Source organism: Pseudopodoces humilis, chromosome 13 (assembly GCF_049639895.1).
Source record: "Pseudopodoces humilis isolate 2021_Gansu_Grassland_sample_001 chromosome 13, ASM4963989v1, whole genome shotgun sequence".
NCBI classification, from domain to species: domain Eukaryota; kingdom Metazoa; phylum Chordata; class Aves; order Passeriformes; family Paridae; genus Pseudopodoces; species Pseudopodoces humilis.
Window position 1 is genome coordinate 5,982,236 of NC_142212.1, and position 23,564 is coordinate 6,005,799.

At 40.7% G+C, this 23,564-nt stretch overlaps 1 protein-coding gene across 17 annotated transcripts in view; it reads left to right on the forward strand.

Moving 5' to 3' along the window:
* Nucleotides 1-52: 52 nt before the first annotated feature.
* PBRM1 (polybromo 1) overlaps nt 53-23,564 on the forward strand; it is a 56,518-nt gene continuing 33,006 nt past the window's right edge. For 6 of the 17 annotated variants that reach the window (XR_015773703.1, XR_015773702.1, XR_015773704.1 and 3 more), the window contains exons 1-13: nt 53-172; nt 2,537-2,668; nt 3,685-3,840; nt 4,585-4,682; nt 5,255-5,402; nt 7,659-7,799; nt 8,398-8,514; nt 8,987-9,055; nt 9,825-9,923; nt 10,342-10,427; nt 12,949-13,047; nt 14,591-14,682; nt 18,030-18,246. Coding sequence is in view for 14 of the 17 variants with exons in the window: in XM_088061948.1 (XP_087918074.1) it covers nt 2,621-2,668; nt 3,685-3,840; nt 4,585-4,682; nt 5,255-5,402; nt 7,659-7,799; nt 8,398-8,514; nt 8,987-9,055; nt 9,825-9,923; nt 10,342-10,427; nt 12,949-13,047; nt 14,591-14,682; nt 18,030-18,246 (1,370 nt within the window). In the remaining 3 variants the exon portion in view is untranslated. The remainder of the gene's footprint in view (nt 173-2,536; nt 2,669-3,684; nt 3,841-4,584; nt 4,683-5,254; nt 5,403-7,658; nt 7,800-8,397; nt 8,515-8,986; nt 9,056-9,824; nt 9,924-10,341; nt 10,428-12,948; nt 13,048-14,590; nt 14,683-18,029; nt 18,247-23,564) is intronic. The other 11 variants (XM_088061955.1, XM_088061947.1, XM_088061953.1 and 8 more) reach the window with 7 other exon arrangements.

The following is a 23,564-nucleotide window of genomic DNA, read 5'->3' on the forward strand; positions in this document are numbered from 1 at the left end:
GGGTTCGGCGCGTTGGGCGGCCGGGCGCGCTTTGCGGCAGCGGCGGCGGCGGCGGCACCGGCGGGGTCGGGACGGGCGGTACCGGCGGGACGGGACGGGACGGGCCGGGCCGGGTCCCGCGCACCCACCCCGGGTCGGCCGCGGCTGCGGGAGGCGGAGCGGAGCCAGCGGGGTAAGCGGCGCGGGCGGGGCGCGGGCCGGAGCTTGGAGGCCGCTGCCTCCCTTTGTGTGGCGGCGCCGCCCGAGCGCGCAGCGGCCCCGCCGCGCCGGGCCCGGGGCGCCGAGCGCCGCCTGCCCCTGTCACCTGCCCCGGGCCTGGGCCGTGTCGCTGTCCCGGTGCCCGGCCGCTGTCCCGGGTGCGCCTCGGCCCTTGCCGCCCTGTTCCCGCCGCGTTCCCCGTCCCGGCGCCGGGCCGGGCCCGCGGGGTGGCAACGGCCGCTACCGGGGCGGGCCCGGGCACTGCAGCGGGTCCTGCCCGCTGTGGCGGCACCGCGGGCCGGGCCCGGGACACGGTCCTGTCGGCCGGTGTCGGGAAAGGGGTTTTCTTTGTCTCCTGCTGGAGATAACAGCTCAGCTCCCGGGCAGGGGCTCCGGCGCTTCGGGGAAATTACATATTTGGTATCTTTGCTTCTTGTCCCGGTATTGTTAAAACGATGGATGTGTTGTCCCTCTCGCTTTTTTACCAGCTATGCCCTTTTACAGTGCCTGGTTGCTGCCAGCCCCCTCTTCCCATCCCGTAGTAGGTTTCAGTGGGATTGGTAACCGGGGGAAATTCTGGCTGCGTTTCCTTCCCTTGTTCCCTTTGCTAAATTTACCGTGTTTCGTGTTTCTGGTGAAACGTGGGAGATCCTGATAGCAATAAGTGCTACCCGTGGTATCTATTGGGTTTTAGCTCTCCTCTGCCTGCAGGCAGAAAATGAGCCGTGTGAGAGAATGCATTGTTTTATTTTGAGTGTATTATGTCCGATGTGAGTAAAACCTGTTCGTGTAGGGAGATTGGAGTGGGTGACACCTGTGGTCCTCGTTTACAGCTTTTGGTAGACAGCCTTCCACCCGTTGTGTATATATCGGTGTACATGTGAATTAGTAATGGCCAGAGCATTTCTTGCTGTGTTTTAGTGACATTTTTATGGCTGGTGAGGGCAATTACCAAGGAAATGCTCAAGCTCCTGTTGCACTGGAGGTGGCTCATTGCTAGCGGTGGAGATTCTTGGTGTGGCTGTTGAGAGATTTGTGAACCAGCAGTGCAATTGCTGAAGAAACTCTGGGAGAGAGGTTCTTCAGTAAAACTGTGTGTTTCTGTGCACAACTGAGTTCTCTGTGCTTAGGAGTGTGGCAGTCTAGGGAGAAGTTTGTGTTTTGGAGCCTCACCTTCAGTGAGAGTGTTATATCAGCAGGTCTCTCACTGAGAGTTTGTGATTTTGTCCAGACTGATACATGTCTTGCATAGTTATTAGAGGAGAAAAATGTGTTTTGGAGGCTGTGTATGAATGGTGAGGGTATCTTGATCACAGCAGTGTCAAAGCGTGGCTGAGAGCCACAGCATTGTGCCTCAGTGGACATGGAACAGCTGATGTGCAGTTTGCAGGCAGGTGCTGGTTGGGAGGTTCCCAAGTCTTTATTTTAGGATAGGACTGGACTGAGTGTACTCTTGGGTTCCTGGTTGAAGCAGAATTATTGATTCTGGTCCCTCCTGCCTTTCTGCCACAACCAAGGAACATGTTTCCCAGCACGTGTCTGGTGGAGTCTCTCCAGACTGTAGCCCTCAGACGAAAGTTGGAAGCAGTGCCAAAGCGTGAGGCTGTTGTCAGTTTCCAAAATGAATTGCCTGCTTATAAACCGGAGAGCTTCTCTGCATGTCCGTGTTATGGAAACGTCCAGAGTGCTGAACAGGAAAAGAATCTCTCTGGGGTTTGATTGAAGGAAAGCAGGAGTGGGAAGAACTACATGGAAGCAAACATTTTGCCATAAAATTGTTCTGTATATTTCACATGGAATTTCTGGGGAAAAAGTCAGACTTGGAGGCTGCTTAGAAATTGAAACAGTGTATTTTTAGTGTATGGCTGCATACCTAATGCTTACATCTGAGTATAAAAACCGACTCTGAAGAGTGATGGAGGTGCATCATCTTAGAGTTTATTGTTTGTTGACCTTAAGATCATGTTGTTATAAGCACTGTACTGCTTCACATTCTGTAACTTTTACAGCTTTCTGGTTTGTACTCTCAGGTCAGGTATCACTTCTGTTTACACTCTGTTCTGCTTGATGAATCATTCTCTAGCAAGTGGCTGTGAAATCTGTAATGCATATTCAGGAACATTAGAGAAATGTATTTTTACTGTGACAAGGACAGAAGTGTCTAGCATTCTGTGTACAAAATTACTTGCTAGAGTTTCTGCTGGGCTAAAAAAAGTTGCCTTCTGTTTCTTGCTTTTTTCTCTGTCACTGTAATTATCCACTTTATTCTTTGATTTTATTCTTTATCTACCTACTCTGAATTTCCTTCCCTCTCTCTTTCCTTTTTCTTGTCTTCCAGTTGTGGCTGTACTAACACCATTACTGGTTTGCCACTCTTAGAGTGTCCCCTTCTCGCAGTATCTGTGCTTGCCCATCAGACACTATGAGGAGATTGGCTTTTCGAGGTGCTGGTTCTACTCTGGTAAATCTGGTAAATTATCGATTGTATCTCCATCCCTTTGCCATGGCCTTTTGCTTTTCTTTTTCCTAACTGTTAATTATTCCTGCCTTATACATCTCATGTGTGTGCCTGAAGTTATCTCTGTCTCTGACAAAAATACTTTAGTGTGGTTATGTTGTTCTGCCACACCTTGTCAATCATCTGAGTGCCTCCTAAAAGAAATTCCTGGATTTGGTTAGAAAATGGGGATAGGCTGGGATAGATGCATCTCTTCTGTCCTCAGCCTTTGAGATAGCCACAAATAAAGATACTTTTCTGAGGCTGTCACTGGAAGTTGGAAAAGAGCCAGCAACTTGTTCCATAAATTACCATAGTTGTTGGAGGGTGGTTATTCATTTGTCACTGCTTGTGTCAGTAAATGCAAAACGATGGCCAAAAGAGGAGGGGGCTTTTTCTGTTTCTCCATGGTTGAGCCATTCATCCCACCCATAAAGTGGGAATGGGAGGTCCCACGGTGATCCAGACATTTTTTCACTTGAACATAACACAAGGTATTCTGTGGCCCTTTTCATTTGTAATTTGTTTTGGTTGGTTGGTTGGTTTTTTGATTCGTTGGTTTGTTTTTCATGTTTTTTTTAGTTTGACATGGAATGAAGTGTCTTTACACCAAAACTGAGCATGTGTCTCTGTACAGCTTTTTTGTTAAAAATAGTGGTTTTTTGTTTAGTTGTCTTGCATGGGATGGGGTATGAAAATGTGGAGAGTTTAAGAATATATTCTGTGAAGATCTGCTAAATTCACCTCCATCAGTGTGAGCTTGGGGGTTTCTGGCCTTGCTGTCATTGGTAACTATAAAACTGTAGGAGCATTTTGATTTCCCTTCACTCTTGGGAATTTCCACAAAGTTGGGGTTTACAGAAATAACTTAACTGGCCTGTAGCATTTGGCAAATATATCATCAGAAGCTTTGCTAGCTCTGTAGGTAGCTCTCAGCAGAGGGTTTGGATGCAATGCCAGGGCTTTAAGAATGTTTCTGTTCATTATAGAAGAAGTTGGATTCCATGGGTTCCAAGAGGCGAAGAGCTACCTCTCCTTCCAGCAGCATCAGCGGTGGAGACTTCGATGATGCCCATCACTCCACCAATATACCAGGCCCAAGCAGGAAGAGGAGGAGACTTTCCAATCTCCCAACTGTAGATCCTGTTAGTACCTTCTTACTGATTGCACCATTTTTCTTGGGGGTACTGTGTTCCTGTCTGGAATATGCTGGACTGTAAAATTAATGACCGTATTTAGCACATGTATCCTGGTCCTGAATCTGTTCCTGCCTTGGCTGAGCTTTGTTTAGGACCTCCTTCAACTTCGGCTTTGGCTTGGTCCTGGCTCACCACTTTCATCTTTTTCTTTGCTGTATTGTTTTTGCTGCTTTTCTCTTTTTGCTGATGATTTTAACAGAAGGAAGGATGTTGGAGAATGAGCTGAAAGCATAACGTGCAGAAGTTGAGAGCTGTGTCTGCATAGCAAATGCAGAGGGATGAGTGGGGAATGGCAGAGGCAGTGATTGCTGAAGTGTACAATGCCTCTGCTATGCCTCTGCATGAGCAGTCTAATGTTAATTAACTGCAGGGCAGAAGAACCCCTGTTGTTATTGTAGATGCCTGTAGCTTGGAGAGAATTGCACTGAATTAATTTACATTTTGGGTGTTTTACTTAGAATTAGCATTGAAATAAAGCTCCCTGTGTTCAAAAAATAAATGGAAATCCTGCAGTACCTGGCACACTTGTCAGGTATCCTGCTAAAGCATGAGGTTCTCCAGTTGTGTCTGACTTTTGCTTTGGGGCATGCTTTGGATTGGCAGCTTGTCTTTCCCTTTGTAAACAGGCTTTTGTTTGTTGCCTCCTTCAAATTCTCTTCCTTTTCCTTATTTATTGTTCTTGCCTTTCAGATTGCTGTCTGCCATGAGCTCTACAACACCATCAGAGACTACAAAGATGAGCAGGGCAGGCTCCTTTGTGAGCTCTTCATCAGGGCACCCAAGAGAAGGTAAGGCCATTGGTCTGGTTAAACCTTGAACCTGAGTTTTAATCAGAGAGAAGTGGAAATTGATAAATACTTCAGCAAAAATTTGTGAAAAATCTAAGCTACATTTGTCATCGTTTCACATCAATGTTTGATCCAAGTGTTTGATGTAATTATTCAATGGGACGTCCTTACATTGGTGCTCCTTTTCAGGGAAAAATAAAGGATACGTTGAATTAATTTAAAATGTTTCTTGTGACATCTGCCTAAAACATCTATGCCTTTGATTGTAAGATCTTCTGTGTTAGTGGTGGGATGTAATCCTAAGGACACAGCTTGGGAAGGTTAATAGAAGTGACCCTTGAAAATGCAGTAGCTAAGTAAGAGGCTGATATTTTTCTTAAACTCAGAAAACTGAGGACAGTAACAGGACATGCATGAAGTGAGCTGACTGATAGAGCACTGTCCTTTTAGCTGTAATAAAAATATATTGGAACTTTCTTTGGTTTATTTAGTCATAAACATGCGTCAGCTTTAGTGCTGTGGTTTGTGCTTTACTGCTTGGAATATGATGCCTGTTTTTGTCATTGCAACAGAAATCAGCCAGATTATTATGAAGTGGTTTCTCAGCCAATTGATTTAATGAAAATCCAGCAAAAGCTGAAGATGGAGGAATATGATGATGTGAATGTGCTGACTGCTGATTTCCAGCTTCTCTTTAACAATGCAAAGGCTTACTATAAGGTGAGAAAACGACATGTAAAGGCTCAAATCCATTGTAAAAGGAGTAGAGATGTTCAGATTTTGCCTTGGTTAGGCCAAAACCTCTTCAGTTTAGCGTGAAGTATTATTGGTAAGAGAACAGCACATATTGCAGTTATTTGCATATATTTCCATAATGTTGACTGTATATTTCTAAGATGTCCTGCTATAGCAATTTTTTCTGTGGAAAATTGTAAAATAATGTGGGGATGATCTTCATGTAGTTTTCCAGAAGAGATCAAAAGCAAAAATGGAGATATAAAATGAGAAAAATATTCCTCTGTCAAAGCCTTCTCATTTTACAATATCCTCTGTGTAACCCTTTGAAATGGAGAAAGATTTATTTTTTTTTTTCCTCCCAGAAGGAAACGTTTATGCTAACAGCAGCCTTATAGTGGGAGTGTTGAATCTTTCTCTTCCATTTGCCACTTAATAAAATGAAAAAAAAGGCACATTGACTGTCATGGTCAGTGATGATAGATGTGAATGTAATATCATCAAGACAACCCCCATGGCAATTCCTCCAAACTGTGTGTGTATTTTATTACAGATATTAATGGGTGTTACTGCAGTTTTCATAAGGAAGTGGTAAAAAAACTGGAAAGGCTATGTTAAATCCATAAACCAGTGAAATTGTATGTGATGAATGAGATGATACAGCAAATCTAAACCTGCTAATATTGCCTTTCACGTATCTTTGACTTTGGAGATGATCAAAATGAGTGCTTTCTGGGGTAGCCTGGTGACATCCAGAAAGGCAGTGTTTGTTTTACTTGTGTGTAGTAGCTTCTCGGAAACAATCAGATTTATGGGTTAATGCATTTGCACATTCTGCTTCCAGGAGGAAGAGTACAAAAATTTTCAGATCCATTCTGTACTCCTGGAGCTTTGCAAGGCACTCAGCATGAAAACCCCAACATTAATGGATTTTATATGAGGGAGAAAGACTTGATGGCAGGAAAGAATGATTGGGGTTTTACAGAATGTGTGCTGCTTTTGCCTGTAGAATTGTGGGCTCAAAATTTAACTGTGTCATAGAGATTTTGCATTAGACTAAAAATAGGTATCCATTATTCCAGGATGAATGCATGTTGGCATTTCCAGAGAATTGTGGAACTGTGAGCTGGAGGTGTGGCACACAAACTTAACCCTCTTCTTTTCACCTTTTACCTTTCCCCAGCCAGCTCCATGGCATGGACAAGCCAGGGACAGTGATTGATTGTCAAGGTCTTTATTCCAGCAGGTGTTTCATTGGCAGTGCTCCAGCAGAACAGCAGCCTTTGGGTTTTTTTTTGTATTTTTGGTCAAGTCTCTCACTCCTGAGCATCTTGCATTTATACAGAATGAAGTAGATTTGTGGAGCAAAATACCCTTAAAAAATCTGCTCTTAATAAGCAGCACCTGGTCTAATGTGCTGAAAATATTTAAGCCTAATAAGGCAAGATTAAGAACAGTTCTCATGATGGTTTCTCATTTGTATTACAAGCTGTCAGAGGTTGAGAGAGTGAAGTAAGAAGAGTGCAGTCAGCAGCAATAAGGTGACATTATCTGCAGGAATACCTGAAATAGAGCCGAAATGACAGAGGAAAGGGAAGGAAAAGTACATGGGTGAAAAAGCTGTCTTTGTTCTGGGTAGTCTTAATAGGCATGTGCTTGTCTGCCACGACCAGCTCTGTATTTTTAAAAGTTAATTTTCTAACTAATGTTTCTACCTCTTCTAAAAGATGTATCTAGAAGTGTCCCCAGGTGGTAGTGTGTCGTCAGGTTCTTTGGAATTTCCCAGTTAATGCTGAGTGCAAACCATTGCAATACTTTCAAATGTATTTATTGGTATTCTTCTGTAGAAGTTAATTTTCAGGTGCCACACAATGACAGCAGTATTGGCTTAAACAGAATTTCTGGCATACTGAAATTTAGTCTGTTTTAAATGCTGGTGTTGTACTTGAAAACCCAGTGATTTCTCCAGATTCATCTAGTTGGTTTGTCCAAGCCTCAACCCAGTTAATTTTATTGCTAAGTTTTCTGAAAGACTTGGATGCTTTTGAGTGATACAGGTTATATTTTCTAATGCTTATTGTGATTCTTAACTCCTCTATTGAAGAACAAGTGAAGCAGGAATTTCCCAAGTTTTCTATTACTTATTTAATGTATTTAATACCTTTCAGCTAATAAGTTAGAAATTTCCCCCAGATGAGAATGCCCTGAATTTTGACTGGAGTGTTTGATTTGTTTTTGCAGCCAGATTCTCCTGAATATAAAGCTGCCTGCAAACTGTGGGAGCTGTATTTGCGCACAAAAAATGAATTTGTTCAGAAAGGTGATCCTGAGGAGGATGATGATGATGACGAAGGACATGACAATCAAGCAAATTCTGAATTAGTAAGTGTGGGCATGACAGCTGCAGAAGGGGGAGGCTGCACCTGTGGATGTCAGCTGACTGAGAGGGTGAAAAATCATTGAGTAATATTTTCATTGTTAAATTATGCCCTAAAGGGTATTTCTTATGCAAGTTTATTGGTTAATCACTTCACAGCATTGTATGGGTGTTTCACTTTTGCCTAGCAATAAAAAGCTGTGAGGGTTTCTGGTATGGGTAAAGCATGGTTATGGTTTAGTTGGAATAATACGAAGTGTCCTTAAATTCATGCCAACATTGAGGTTTGTTGCAAGCAAGATTCATGTCTAATGACATCAGTTATCAGCAAGTGCCCCATTCAGTCAGTGCAGCTGTTCCTGGAGTGCTACAAGAGGAAATTTCCTGGAATGTGTGTCTGACAGTCTGCAGTGTAAAGCTGAAGTCAGAGTTTTCTAGTGTACCTTTATCTACATAAACAATGTTGTCTTCAGAAGTTGCATCCGTATTTTGTAGCTGTTTTTTTCTGCCTTTGAAGTGTAAATTCCTGTATTTCAGCACAACTTGAAGCACTCCACTCTGGCTGCTATTAAAACTTCTCATGATTTTTGTTTCCTACATTAGTCATCTCCAGGTTACCTGAAGGAAATTCTGGAACAGCTTCTTGAAGCTGTAGCTGTTGCCACAAACCCCTCAGGACGCCTCATAAGTGAACTGTTTCAGAAACTTCCTTCTAAAGTGGTGAGTATTTGAACTATGTAGGTTGTGTTCTAAGTTGGGAGCCTGGACATTTCTGTAACTGCTGTTACAGGCTGTGATGGCCATGCTCAGGGTGCAAAAAACTCCACCTGTTTTTACTGCTCTGTTTCAGAACAGTGGTGTTCAGGTTTTGTGGTGAAAATTTTAACCAGCAGAATAAATATTTTGAAAACCATCACCATGGATTTGATTTTCAATCAAAACTGGTCCCTTATGTCAGTTCATTGATGAATTATAATTTATTTTATCTGCCTTATGAACTGGCTTGTCCAAGTTGGAGCCTAGTGCCATACTTTTATATATGATACGTAAATAAAATAAGAGATAAAATATCTCATATTTTGAGGCTTACACTATTCTTATCTTCAGTTCATCTAAGGCTCATTCTGTGAGCTGTTAGAACAAAAGCTTTGTGACTGTTTATAGTAATACATAAATTATTTCTGTTTTCCAGCAATATCCAGATTATTATGCAATAATAAAGGAACCCATAGATCTTAAAACTATTGCCCAAAGGATACAGGTATGAACATATTAATGTGTCAGGGTACAGCCTTTTTTAACAATAAGCATTCCAGAATTGTTAGAAGTCAGGATTTATGGTGGCAGGACAGGCAGTGTGTTTTCCCTTGCTATTAAAAAACCTGCACACTGTGGTGATTCAGTGTTCTGTGCTGGGTTAGTGCTGCAGAAGTAGCTGTGTGGAAGATCAAGCATTGTGAGCTGTGGAGTGCTGGCTTTGAGCCAGAATATCTCAGGTTCCTTGATGTTTAATGGCTTAAAGCAGTTCCATGACAAGTGCTGCTCATGTAAAACATTGGAGTACTGAGGCTTGGTTGTGCATTATCATCACCTACTTCTGTTCTAGTGCTATAAATAGATGTTTTGTACTGATGCATTTTTCATCTTACTTCTCCAGTAATTTCAAATACTGTTCTGTAATTCTAGCATTTTGTGTAGTAGGGAGGGATGGGACATAGACTAATTGAACTAGAGAATAAAGTTAAAACAGCATTTTGTCAGAACTCTTCAAAATGAAGGCTGTATGATCTGTTAAGTGTTTTTTTTCAATCTTAGTATTCATGAGCTTTATAAAGACTTAGCATATATGTATGTTACTGTCTTTGTCTGATTACTTTTTCCAGAGACTTATCTGTTGTCTTTACAAAAAAGTTGTTCTTCTATGAACATTCCCTTTATTGAATATGAATTCCTTTGCTTTTCATTATTGGCTTAGCTCTCATGCTGTCTGAAGGTTGCCACTTTAACCAGTTCTGCTTCTTGTTGTATAGAATGGAACTTATAAAAGCATTCATGCCATGGCCAAGGACATAGATCTTCTGGCAAAGAATGCCAAAACCTACAATGAGCCTGGATCCCAAGTATTCAAGGTTAGTTTCAGCTGTTCATAGTGTGATTTGAGTTCAGATTTTCTTGACTACTTTCTGTACTGGTTGATCCTTAAATAAGTCTTGAGCATAAGGCTCTCAAGACTCTACATTTTTTTTAATAGCTTTTAGTGGGCTTTTCTTTTTTATATTGCTTTTAGTAGAATTGGGGTACAAAAATGAAAAAAAAAATGAGCTTGAAGTTGCTCAGGTCTTCTATTCAGTTTTTTCAGGCCACTGTAAAAATACTGTGTGGGAGTATTTCAGGCAGACTTTGTTCCATGCTTCATTTCTCATGCAAAATTGTTTTATGTCAAAATGTAAAAACACCTTAATATCTGTTTTAGATAGCTGGATATATCTGATTACAATATTATTCATTTTCAACATTAAACAAAAAAAAAAATCTTTCAATTGACAGGATGCAAATGCGATTAAAAAGATATTTAATATGAAAAAAGCTGAGATTGAACACAGTGAGTTGGCCAAGTCAAGTCTCCGAATCAGGTACTGCAAATAGAGTTCTTTCTATAATCTCACATAAAAACCTCTATTGACATTCCCTTAATTGTGCTGTGGAGAGTATAGTGGGAAATGATGGCTTGAAGACTTAGATTAGTGTTGTTTTAGAAGTTGTACATTGGTTAAAGTAGTTTTTGAAAGAAAGCTTTCTTCATTGAAATTCTTCTGTGTGAAATATTTTTGTGATGTACTTGATTGTGAAAAATAGTGTCAGTGCTTTAATAAGTTCTGGCCAACTTCCATCACATGTTTATAAGTTAATAACAGAAAATGAGTAGTGAGGAAAAAAATGCTTTATTTTATTGAAAAGTGCTCGATATTCTTGGACTTTGTTAGGAACTGAAATTGAAGGGCTCACAGTTAGATAGGGGCAGAAACACAGGAATAGAACCTTGGGCAAAAGATATGTAGAGGGAAGTCCACTCGTGATTGAAAAGCAGTTTTAGCTATGAGAAGAGGCACAGGAACCTGCAGATCTGGATTTATTAATCAGTGAAGCTGAGATTTGGTCCTGAATATGCAGGTATAAAAACACTTGATGAGAGTTGATAGCTCTATTTGTTTCATGGGATAATTTTACTTAGGAAACAGCATTTTCTTCCTGTGAAAATTCACAGTGTGCAGAGAAGTGATGCAGTCATTATAAATGTTTCTTAACTGAAATGCAATTAAGTTTGTTCTCATATATACAGTTTACTTATGAGTAACACTCAAAAGTAAGTTTAGATATTATTTGCCAATGTGAGCTAAGCAATTTGTCCCCCCAAAAAATTAAGCAATGTCCTGAAAGCCATGCAAGGAGTTGGGAAACTCTTCTCAGGTGGAATCTCTTTCTATATTAGGGCTGTTTACTGGTATTTGGTGCTGGGAATGCCACTGTTGTAATTTCCTGCAAAGGTTTGTATGCTACAACTGGAAACACTGTCACTGCCTTACTTAACTGAAAGGTAGTTTAATTTTTTCTGTGTGTATGGTGTCAGTATTAAAAGTGTGGCCTAGGATTATTGTGTGAAAGAAGTGGAAGTCGCCTGGTTGATTTTTACTACTTGGTGTTTTGAGAAGTAGTTTTTCTGGTTGGTTTGTTCAGTATCAGCATCCATCCCATGGCTGGGTGAATCATTGTTGGAGCATATAAAAATAAAAAGCAGAAATACTCTCTAAGGAGTAATTCCTGACACATAGGTGAATAATTTTCCTTCTTTAAAGTATGTGCAGAAGACTTTGATTCTACAGACACTGAATATGCATTTGTTTGCTTTGCAGTAACTAGAATTACACAGAGGCATAGAGGTTTTCTATTTAAATTGTGTTTGTATTTTATTTTTCTCGCTGTGTTGGCCATTGATGAAGCTCAGGATGTCAGGGTGTGTGTCATATTTATTTCCGAGGCTCAACCGTTTTTCTTTAAAATAAAGCTGATGTGTAAGAAGGGATGACAGATAAATCACACTGATATTTGTTAGCTGAATTCCTCTCTTGCACTGCCAACCCATTTCTACTTCTCAGCTGCCTTATTCTAGGTGTTCTTGTGTATTGTGTTCTCAACAGACCTTCAAGTCCTGAAGTAATCTATCAGAATCGTTGACAGGTCCCTTTGTTTCTCTAACTTGGGGGAAAAATAATGCCTGAAGCAGGCTACAATAATATCAGGCTTAATGTAGAAAAACCTGGGATAAGAGAAGTGTCGTGAAAACCAAAGCTTTCACCTGCTATTGTGTATTTCACTGGTTGCTTTTTCTATTGAACCATTATTCTTTTTTTTCTGTTTCTTTCTCAAGTCTCTGCTTCACAGAATCATTATTTTTATTTAAATTCCTAAATGTTAAATTGTCTTAGAGGGGAGTTCTCCTTTACCTATTGCTGATTTGGGTAAAATTCCCTCATAAGTTCACTTCAAGTGCATTTTCTATATTTTTCTTCTGAATTTACATCTGTTGTTGTTTGTCATTGGTGGCTCAAACTCAAATCACCACAATGCTACTAACCTAAGCTTTATATGTTGCCTCTGTGTCAAAAATGGTGGTTTTTATTGCAGAGCTCATTGTCTCCTTTGCCATACTAAACTGCTCTTTGTGGGTGCATTTAACTGTCCTCCCTTAAAGTGGCAAAATTGAATTGCTTGATACCATGCACTGTCAACCAACTTGACAGTGACTTCAAGCGTTGATAAAACATGACTGGACCTGTATGATTGGCTTTATCTGGATAATAAGGAACATTTTGTTGGCTGCTTTCACTGCTGTTTAGACTGAGCTGTGTGTCAATGCTCGAGCTAAACGTTACTTTCCTCTGACTTTATAAACAAAATCCACATAAATGCTGGAGCACTGGAAGGATCTCAGTGTTACTTACCTTTAGGCTTGCAAATGTCTGTCTCTGAACCTTTTGGCTGATCTATCAAGGTGATTCTGTAAAAAGCTTTTTTCTTGCTGCATCTTTTCATGGGTTTAAGGTGGGCCTGTTTTTTTTCCTCCCCCTTTCCTTGGCTTGCCTCTCCTGCCTTAAGGACTGCATCAAATTTGGCTGCTTCCAAGCTGACAGGTCCTTCCTCACAGGGTAAAGGCAGTGTTGGGGATGAGAGAAATTCTTCTAACAAATATTATCGGTAAGTAAATTGTGCCCTTGGAGGAAAAGCTGGGGTCTTCATCATATTGAAATGCTAAATTTTGTTTGATTTTCTTCCTCATACCTGCTGTGGTGCTGGGCTTTGGATTAGGATGAGATTAATGCTGATAACACACTGATACTGTAGTTATTGCTGAGTGAGAAGTGTGTGAAGTCCTTCATACCGGCTGATGGATGGTGGCTATAGCAGCTGACACTGGTGGCACAGGGATAAAGCCAGCTGGGCTGCTCAGCTGTGGCTGGATGGTGCTGCTCAGGTGGAGAACCTGGTTGTGAAAATGCATCGTGTAGGTGCTCATGGACCCAAGAGCTGGGCCACTGAACAGCAGCAGAGCAGCCAGGGCTGGGCCAGGATGCTGAGGCTGGAGTGGCTCAAGTGAATCCGTACTGGCAGTGGGAATGTGGATTACAGCTCCAAGGGCCTGTGGCACCTCAGGCCATCAGGGAAGAGGTGCTGCAAATGGATGTGCTCATGATGCAGGTGTGGACTTGCACACCCTGGTCTTGCGATAAAAATGACCCGGGTGAATGAAGGTTTTTTGGTGAAAAGTTTGGCAAAACACAGCAAGGACAGAGCAAGAAGCAGCTTCTTCAGGCAACAGCCCAGCACCACACATCAGCACTGCTGCCTTGGAGGACTGCAGGGACAGATGGAGCCCAAAACCATGGACTAAAAGAATTCAATTGATGTTTTAGAGGGATAGCCCACAGACTAAGGAAATTATATCTGTGCGTTTTATATCAAAATGCAGGAAAGGATGCATAGGAAAGTGTAGAGCCCAGGCACGCACTCGGCTCATCTGATTTTTCCCAGTGTTCACTTGGCTCCTGCAGGACAGGGCTGAGCCCATTTCTGGAGGTGCCTGAAGAGCTGATCTTAAAAAAAGGCAGAGAATGTCAGGCATAGCTCATATAGTATGGTACGAAATACTGTGTCCCAGGTTTGGGATGAAAGAGAGGGATGCTGAAGAAGTCTTGGTGAGACCATAGCCAGTGTGGATGCCAGTTTACTCCACCTAAGAAGCATAGGAGGCTGCTTCATGTGCAGGCACTGTGGGTGCTGAAAATGCCAAATGTGGGGGTGAGGGACTGGGAGGAGATAGAATATACAGCTTTTAGTGTGTTGAGTTCCTTCCTGTAGACAAATCCCAATAAAGCAGGATCAAATGACAAAGGTATTAATTGGGAGAGACTTCTTATAACTTCCTTTCTCTTGCAATTAATCAAATATTCAAGTGTACAAAATATGAGAGAGGGTATGAGCCCAGTTTTCTGACTCTGTTGGATGGACCAGCTCATAAAATAGAGGCAGACTCATGGCTTGGTAAGAATTTCTCCTGTTAAAGGCTTCAGCCTTTAGTCCCATCTGTGTTCCTGCTTTATGGAGTCATTAGCCTCACTTATTTGCTCACACACTCTGGGTGACTGTTAATGGTTAATGTCATAACCCTTTCCTTTTTTTTCGTTTTAATTTTATCTTTTTTTTTAATTTTTAAAATTTCATTACTTTTTCTCTTTCATAGTAACAAAAGATCAGCCCAAGGGGATCGTTTATCAGCAATAACCATGGCATTGCAATATGGATCAGAAAGCGATGAGGATGCAGCTTTGGCTGGTAGGAACTGAAATGCAGTTTCTCTAATTCCTTTCATTAAAATATTCACAATGAGCAAATATTTAGAGCTCCTAATAAACTCAGATACATTTATTTTAAAAAATTTTGCACTCAGTGTCTAATTCCTTTGAATCTTACAGCTAGTGAGATAGGGTAGGCCAAACTTGTTGGCGTACTTTGAATTTTCTGTGTGTTTCCAAGTGTACTTACCCAAGCTTTAGAGAGCTGATGCTTGGTTGTATTCCTTCTAAAATGGAACAGCAGAGGAGATACTGGAGAAGACAATGGGTGCTCCATGCAGCATAAGAGATTGGTAGTGCTGAAATTGTTTCTTCATTTAATTTTTTGTTTACATTATTTCTTCACTGATGTTGAGAGATGCATCTGTTCTGTATGTATTATTGGAGCATTTATTTCTTACCTGGTAATTGAACTGTGCTCCCCTCAGTTTTCTAGTGGATGGGTACATAGAATTTTTTGGATTTTAGCTCTTGCTTTGTAAGCAAAAGCATTTTGTTTTCTATTTAGTTCAGAGTTTGGTTATTGCTTCAGAGCAGCTGTTTTCTGGGAGGTGTGGGGAGTATTTATTAGTTGGGTTTTACTTATTTCTTAACTGTTATTTTTTCCAAATTGCAATGCTGTAAAAGCATGTGGCTTTTTATGTTTTAGTGTTTTAAATTCTTGCCACTGAACGAACCGCTTTCAGGTGCCGCCTTTGCTATGGACATGACTGTAATTTTCATGGGACCTCTCCCTGTGTGTGAGGCCTTTGCCTTGCTGCTGTTGAAGCTCTCCTATCTTTATTGCATTCATCAAAGAGGCAATGTTATTTTTTTTTGGCAGACCTATCACCTGCTAAGATTTTCTGTCCTTCCAGTGTACTACTTGGACAGCCTGATGCTCACTGTCTCTGGATGACAAGGATTTTCTCTCAACCAAGTGATACTTTTATTAATTGCTCTGCTCTTTTTTTTCATTCCTCTAACGCTTGTTAAAATAAATGAGAACAGGGCTGCATGACTGAACATTAATAGAACTCTCTCCTTCTTGAAACAGAGAACTGAATCTATATGAGCTTCTTTGGTTGTTGCTGTTGCCTAAGCAATGAACAATATCAGTTTCCAACTGAGAGTTTATCCTGACAGCTGCAGATGGTGTTTTGGTATGATGGAGCTTGTAGAACATTTCCAGCTCCGGTGGAAAAGGATGTGAGCAGCTTGAGCAGCTCCCTTGCTCCTCATTATAAATCTATAGAGGCAGGCATAGGTGATCATTAGGTATTACTTGCGTGTATTTAATTTTGTAAACAAGGGTGTTTTGTTTTTACTATATCATTTAGACACGGTTTAAGACTGGATATTGCTTTTGGTTTTACTGGCAGCCATCTTCAGTTGGACATTGAGCATTCATTGTTGTTTCAGTGCTTTGGGACCACAAAGGAGACAGTGGGGGTTTTTGTGGTATCTGCAAACTGTACTTTTGGTAACAGCAGCAGAAAAGGGCAAAAACTGCCTGTCCCTCTCCTCTGCCAGTGCTCTCTGGGGATATGGGACCTGGTGCTACTGCACATACAAGAATGTACAGTCTTGCATCAGATTGCTTGCTCTATAAGAGTAAAAATATTATTATTGCAAAAATAAGAATTTTTCTGTCTTCTAGTCTCAATAATACACTCTTCTCTGCCTCTTAATATAGCAGGTTTCATACTAGGAGATCAGTATAATTTTCTAGATATGTAAGAATATATGATGCTTACACATCACTTTTAAAGAATGCACATCGTAAAAAACGTTTATATCTGTATATTATGTAAATATAAAATACAGTAAAACTATAATACATAAATACTTGCATTTTGGTACATTTTTAAATTAAATTTGATATTTTTAATTTAAATTACCAATTAATATCTAACTTATTTAGATTTCTTTTTAGGGAATGCCTTGTATTCTACTTTCAGCACAAAGAAAGTACATTTCTTATTTAGGGTGTTGAACTGTTTTGTTGCTGGCTCACACGTAGCAGAGAACAGCAAATGCTTGACTAATCCTTTTATGTTTTCTCTTTCATAGAAACAAGTTATTCTGCTTTTTCTGTTTGCTTCTTACTTTTTGTTGGAGTAGTCAGAACTGAACACTTTGAGTAAACTGACCAAACTGTTAAAGTAAAGCATAAGCTATTTTTGAAACTTTACCTGATTTCAGTGATAGTACCAGTGGTTTGTTTCTACCTGAGGTATTCTGTCCAGCTCCTACTTTGCTGGCTGTGGTGTAGCAGATGCTGGGTCATTAGTGATGCTGATTGGCTTCATTAGGATAATTTTGTGTCTCCCCAAATCAATAATGAACATCTTCATTGTGTATTTGCATATCTGCTGATGCCTGGTTGTGTTTTAGCTTTGCCTCTGACCCTGGTGGGTCCCACAGACTGACATAGATCTGGTGTCAGGCTGTAGAGGAGCAATGGCAGCACTGTGTTGTTACAGTCTGAGCGTCCCCTGGCTCTGTCACTGTTTCTGTATGACTTTACTGAACGTGGATAGAGAGCTTGAAATTGTGCCAGCCTCCTGAGCAATAATGGAAATGCCAGCTGGAAACCTGGCATTAGAGAACTGTGTTTTGTGTAGCTGAGTTATTCAGTGTGTCATCTGCCAGGCTGTCCTTCAGACTCACAGAGGGGAAAAGGGGTGAATAGTTTAACTCTGTCATGTGCAAATCCATGTTGATTTTATGTTATATCTGTCTGCAAGGTACAAATTGCATTGTTTGTGGTACTTAGAAGTGTAGAAGGATTGGTCATTTATTGCTTCCCATCTAGTTTCTAGTACCAGTGTTTCTAGTACCAGTGTTTTCTCATTCCTGTTATATTTCTGTTGTTCATGTAATGTTTCTCCTAATTTTAATTGCAGTAAGTGTTAGCTCTTCATAGCTTTTCTTTCATTCATCCTAATCCAGAAACAAGATAACCAGAAAAGTTTGCTATGAAATTTTTAAATATTTACTATAAATTTTTCAGGCTTGTTACATAATCACTGTAAAACATTTCTTTCTTCTTCATTTGCTGTATATATTAGAGGGACATCATCCGGCTTTAATGTCAATTTTTTCTGCTAAGCTTCACAATTTTGTATTGAGCTGTGATTAATATTGCCTGAAGGATTGCAGTAAAGGGCTTTTTTTTTTTTTTGACAGCTTGAGGCTCATTAGATATGTGTTGTCATTTTCTGAGGTGTGAATCTGACTGCCAGAGAGGGGTTTCCTTGTCTTCTGCTTTAGACCTTTATCTACCAAAAAGCCCACTCTGAGTTGTCCTGCTGAGTTTCCTGTTTTTCTTTTCTCTCTGTGCAGCTGCTGCTCGTTATGAAGAGGGAGAGTCTGAAGCTGAGAGCATTACCTCCTTTATGGACACTTCTAATCCTCTTTACCAGCTTTATGACACTATTAGAAGTTGCCGTAATAACCAGGGCCAGCTCATCTCTGAACCCTTTTTCCACTTGCCCTCCAAGAAAAAGTATCCTGATTATTATCAGCAGATTAAAACTCCCATTTCATTGCAGCAGATCAGGTAAGAAAACAGAATGCAAGCTACATCTGGTGTGAAACTATTCAAGGGTTTATTTATTCCCAGAATCTTCTCTTATGGTCAAGTTGGTACCTAATGCAGTGTTTGCACCATCTCTCCTCTACATCTGACTGCTGCTCATTTCAGCTCAGTCTGCCTCAGTCTTTAGATCATCTGTGATACATGGCTGCTGTTTGGTTTATTTTTCATTGAATTTCATTTGTAATGTGTCTGCAAATTGCCATGTGAATAATTCTGAAGGCTAGGTGTACAGGAGAGATGAAAGTTTTTGCAGATCTCCCCATTTTTCTTTTTCCCTGACCTTGATGGCTTGATTGCGTCTTACTGCCATGTTTTTTAGGTTAATAGTCTGCAGTGTGAATTGTAGGAAGATGGTTGCAATTACAGTCCTGTCTAGGTCACCGTGTAACTATGGAGAATAATTATTTTCATGATGATGTAGCTGGTCTGGACTGAAGCCAGCAGTTCACCACTTAAAACCTGTGAGCCATGAAAGGCCCGTGAGCTGCCAGGGTGCAGTTGTCAGATTAAAGACCTGAGTGAAGTGAGCAGTGCCTTTCTTTAGTGGCTCAAGATAAACCAGTATGATGGGTGTGAGCAGGGTCCTGGGAGCATTAATAGGCTTTAATGGTGCTGTGCAGGCCTCCTGCCCGGTGGCCACTGGGGCTTCAGGCCCTGCCCAAGCCACACCCGGGGAGTACCAGTCCTTCAGCTTCAGTGAGGGAGCACTGGACCCTCCCACTGCTCATCCCTTTGTAATCCATCCGATGCACAGGTCTGTACATTTTAGTTATACCATAATACAATCTGTCAGTCTTGATGGAGTTGTTGAATGAACAGTGTCTTTGTTAAATCTGAAGCTAACAAAGGTGCTTTATAGTTTTTTTGTCTTGTCAGAGGGTGTTTTGCATGTGCTGGGGGGAAAAAGCTTCCACACTGGTTATCTTTCCATCAGTGGTCTTAAAGCAATTTATCTTATGTCTTAGTACAGGTATAATAGTGGCAAAGAATCTGTCTTGCCTTGAACAAAGCACAAAATGTACTCGATGAAAAAAAACAGTGAAATTGCGAAGAATCATTGACAGTTTGTGCCTGAATGTACCTAAAAATATTGGCTCAAATTATGTATAAACAGATTTGTTTGGGAGAGATTTTCCATTAAAAATACCCTTGATATCAGTTATAGAACAAATAACTTGCCACAGAGAGGCAGCTGCATTTCTGCTTTCCTTACAGCGTAGGCAGGTTGCATCTGGCTGTGTGAGCAGCACAGAAATTCCATACAAGTATATGAAGAACTGTAGAAAAAAGTAATTTGACTTACCACCTGGGGGCTTAGAAAATAAAAAAAGGAACAGCCAGGCTTTTCAGAAGTATTGTTTGAGGCTCACAAATTAAAGTACAATGTTTGTAGAAGTCTACCTTTGTGCAAATTCTGAAATTCAGCTGCCTTTTAAATGACCGTGTAATCTTCACTTCCTACTATACCTGAAAAGCCTTGAAGTCATGTATATGTACACTTAATTGATTGCTTTAGGGAAAATTGAAGCATCATGACTTTGCTGATATTGCTAATATATCTTTAGGTATTCAAAACTGCCACTTACTAGGGGTGGAGATTGTCTGTGGGATTTTGGGTCTTTGGTTTTCTGTGGGGATTTTTTCCTTCTTTTCTTGTGGTGGTCGTTTTTTTGGTGTTTGGGGATTTTTTTGAGATGTACATAAATAGAGCGTATCTTCTGTTCCCAGATGGGAACAGAAAGGTTTGGTGTCCCAGTGAAAAGCTGAAGGAGGTGGAGGGAAGCCTGCCATATCTGTTTCATGTCTGTTTGGCTCTGGCATCTGGCTGCCTCAGCTGTCCTGCCAGAGTGAACTGTGAAATGTGTGGCTGTTGCAAATTTTACAGCTAGTCATGTATTTCAGGGGGGCTTGTGTGTGCTAAATGCAGGAAGAGTCTTTAAAATAATACATGATTTCCAGAGGGAATGTGTGAGTGTGTTTTGGTTTAATGAGATTTTACCTGTCCCAGCCTCTCAGTCACTTAGAACATTATGAACCTCAGTCATTTGAGCTGAGTGCTGATCCTGAGCTGTTCCTGGATGTGGGAGGTAATCATGCTGACGGCTTTTAGTTGTCTCCTAATTTTCTCCTGGCTTGCTGTTCACAGAATCACAGAACAGCTGAGGCTGGAAGGAAAACCATCCTGCCCAAGCCCTGGCTATGGCAGGGTCACCCAAGCCTTGTGTCCAGGACTGTGTCCAGTCGGGTTTAGGTGATCTCCACAGATGGAGACTCCACATCCTCCCAGGGCAACCAGTGCCAGTGTTTGACCACCCTCACAGTAAAAAAAATTTGTGTTCAGCTGAAATTTCCTGTGTTTCCATTTGCTCCTCTCACTTCTTGCTCTGTCAGTGGATGCAGCTGAGATCACCCTGGCTGCCCCCTTCATTCCCTCCCACCAGATGTTCAGCACATTGATGAGAATTTCCTGCCTCAAAGGGGGAAAAGCTTAGAGCTGGAGAACAAGAAAATCCTATTTAAAAAGAAATGCATGATGCTGTCAAGGCTATGACTGACATGTGGTAAAAGTGCCTAATGCAAAGTTGATATTGCTGGGGAAGAGCGTTAATTCTGTTAATTACAAATAACCGCAGGAACAGTCAGGAAATGATACAGGAGAATGTTCAGTTACCAAGTGCATAAGTGCTAGATCCTGGCAGGCTTACAAGAACACTGTTCCTTATTAAATTTTACAGTGTTGAGAAGTATGATCCCCAAGGCAAGTGGGTCAGGCTTTTTTATACCAGAGGAGGAAGGCGTGCCAGGGAATTCCCTGGCAGCATCTCTCTCTGAAACACCTGTGGGAGTACAGCCACTGAAATTGGTATCTTCATGACACACCCTGGTGTCTTGTGCTCCTGGGGTTGCAGCTGAGGTTTAAAAATGTGCAGGGATCTGGTGTAAAACATACTTGGGGTTGTGTGATAGCTGCTTTTTGGTGAATTCAAATGAATTTTTCTTACAAGTGTGACCCTTTTTGAACAATGCTCTGTGACACAAGAATCTAAATGTTGCATTTATGATTTGTTGAGGTGCTCTTGAATTTTGTGGTGGCTCTTGATGGTTTTGGATTAGTTATTAATGGTTTGAGTGGAGCTTGTAGTAAATGTCATCACCTGGTCAAGCATATTTTGTCATATAACTTTAAGCAGTTTTAGCAATATGGCAAATCAAAGAGCGGAAGTAGTTTTGAAGTGTTAGAGACTGGTGCCTGGGGTAAAGTTTGAAGGGTTTAGGTAGAATTTCTGTGTTTTTGTTTCCTTGATTTATGAATGAGTCAATTGGGAAGAGAAAATGAGGTGTCTAATGTTTTGAATACATTGTAAATTTTCACTTTATCTGAGATTTAGGAGTTCTTTCATTCCTTTTGTAGCTTAATACAACTTATTATTTGGTGAATATTGCTTATTTTTGAAATCTTCTGTTCGTGTAAGCAGTTTTCCTACCTTAGCAAGTACTTTCATTGTGTGTTGTATGTAAGACCTTTATAAAATCACAGGTTCAAGTAAAGAAGGTTTCCAATGTACTTTATAAGAAGACTGTCATCTTCAATAGGACATTTGTCAAATGCATCTCTTACTCTCACTCATTCTTTGTTAGTGAGTTGTTTTTCCCTGAAGAGGCAGAACTAGCACTTCACAATTTATGAATAAAAGAAAATAAGTTGAAAAACTGGTCTTATCCTGGTGTTTGAATATTTTCAGTAGGACAATTTTAGACTAAATGTTTGTCTAATAAATGGATTTTTTTTGTTCTATGAAAAGCGTATGTCTCACCTTCAGTCCTTGCAGATGGTCCACGTGGAAGGACTGATGAGTTTGGAGTAGACATTTTAGGGAGTTGAGTGCCAAGTTACAGTATTCTTTTAATTAATATTCTGTTTTCAACCAAACTAAATGTGTTGTTTTAGGCTTAGTGGTCTTATGAAACTGTAGCCTTGCTTTTAAACTTTTTTTTTTCCTCATTTTCCAAAGGTAATTTTGTTTAAAAGGAAATTCTTTCTAGTTTTACTTATGCTTTCAGGTACAGTTATATCCCTGTCAATAATTTTCACAGAAATTTATCTTAGTTTCTAGTATATAATTTGTGTTATGCAAGCAGTGGCTTTCTGTAGAGCCATGGGTTTGGTTCATTTCAGCCTCATTTTGTGCAATAAACTCATGTTTATAAAATCCTTTCTTCCCAAGATTGTTGAGATGGCTTGTTAAAAGTTTATTGTGAAGCTGCACTTCATCCTCTAAATCCAGAGAAGTCATGAGGCTTGAGTTCTGCTGAGTTTGAGTGTAATTAAATCTGTTCAAAGTAATTATGTAAATAACCTACCTAATTAATCATCCTATTGTTTTCTGACAGCATGAACAGAGAATAGTGGGAGAGGAGGTTCTTTGCAGGCTGGAACAGGATCACTTCTGTGCCTGTATATTTTTCATTCCTCACATCCCTGGTTGGAAGCTGTCACTTTCTAAGCCATTCATTCTAAGTCTGGGTTTTTACTTTTGCTTCAGGCCTTTGATGAACACAGCTGTGAATGTAAATTCAGATGGCCTGCACCTTGATTGTTGGGTAGTGGATAAGCACATGGTGGTAGGAGCAAGTTTGGGCCTGAAAGGTTTTATATTAAATTTATTTTGTGGTAGTGATAATGCTCCATCAAGCAGGGACACATTCAGCCAGGTGCTGCAGAAACCAGACTGGGTTTCAAGGTAGTGTGTGACTGGTGAATGTGCCAGGAAGGAGGGTGACGAAGCCGTGTGGCAGCTGTGACAGGCTTTGGGGCTCATGTTGCTACAGATTAATATTATTGTCTGCTGTGTGTAATGAAGTATTAGAAGGTTTAAAAAAGTTGGCTAGAAGTTTCAGCATTGTGCAATAAAAAGCATTAAGTTAAGCGTTAACTCATGTTGATTCATGTGCTTAGCATACGGAAAATGACATTGTTGTTACTCCTCTTATAACTGTTTTCATGTGAAGTGCACTTTGCATGTATCACCAATCAACAACCAGGTGGTTTTTTAAGAGAAGGCACAAATTGGAGGGCTTAACATAAGAGATGCTGTGTGCTTTTGGCTCTCACTGAAGATGAGTGGAATTGATGGAGGGAAGGCAGCGTTTGGGACTGTGCAGAGCTGGCTTGGCCTGAAGTCAGAGCTCAGGGGCACTGTAGCAGTCTCAGCAGGCTGTGCTGCTGCCTTACGTGTACCATCTCACCCAAACATGAAAACAGGACTTCAGTCTCCACA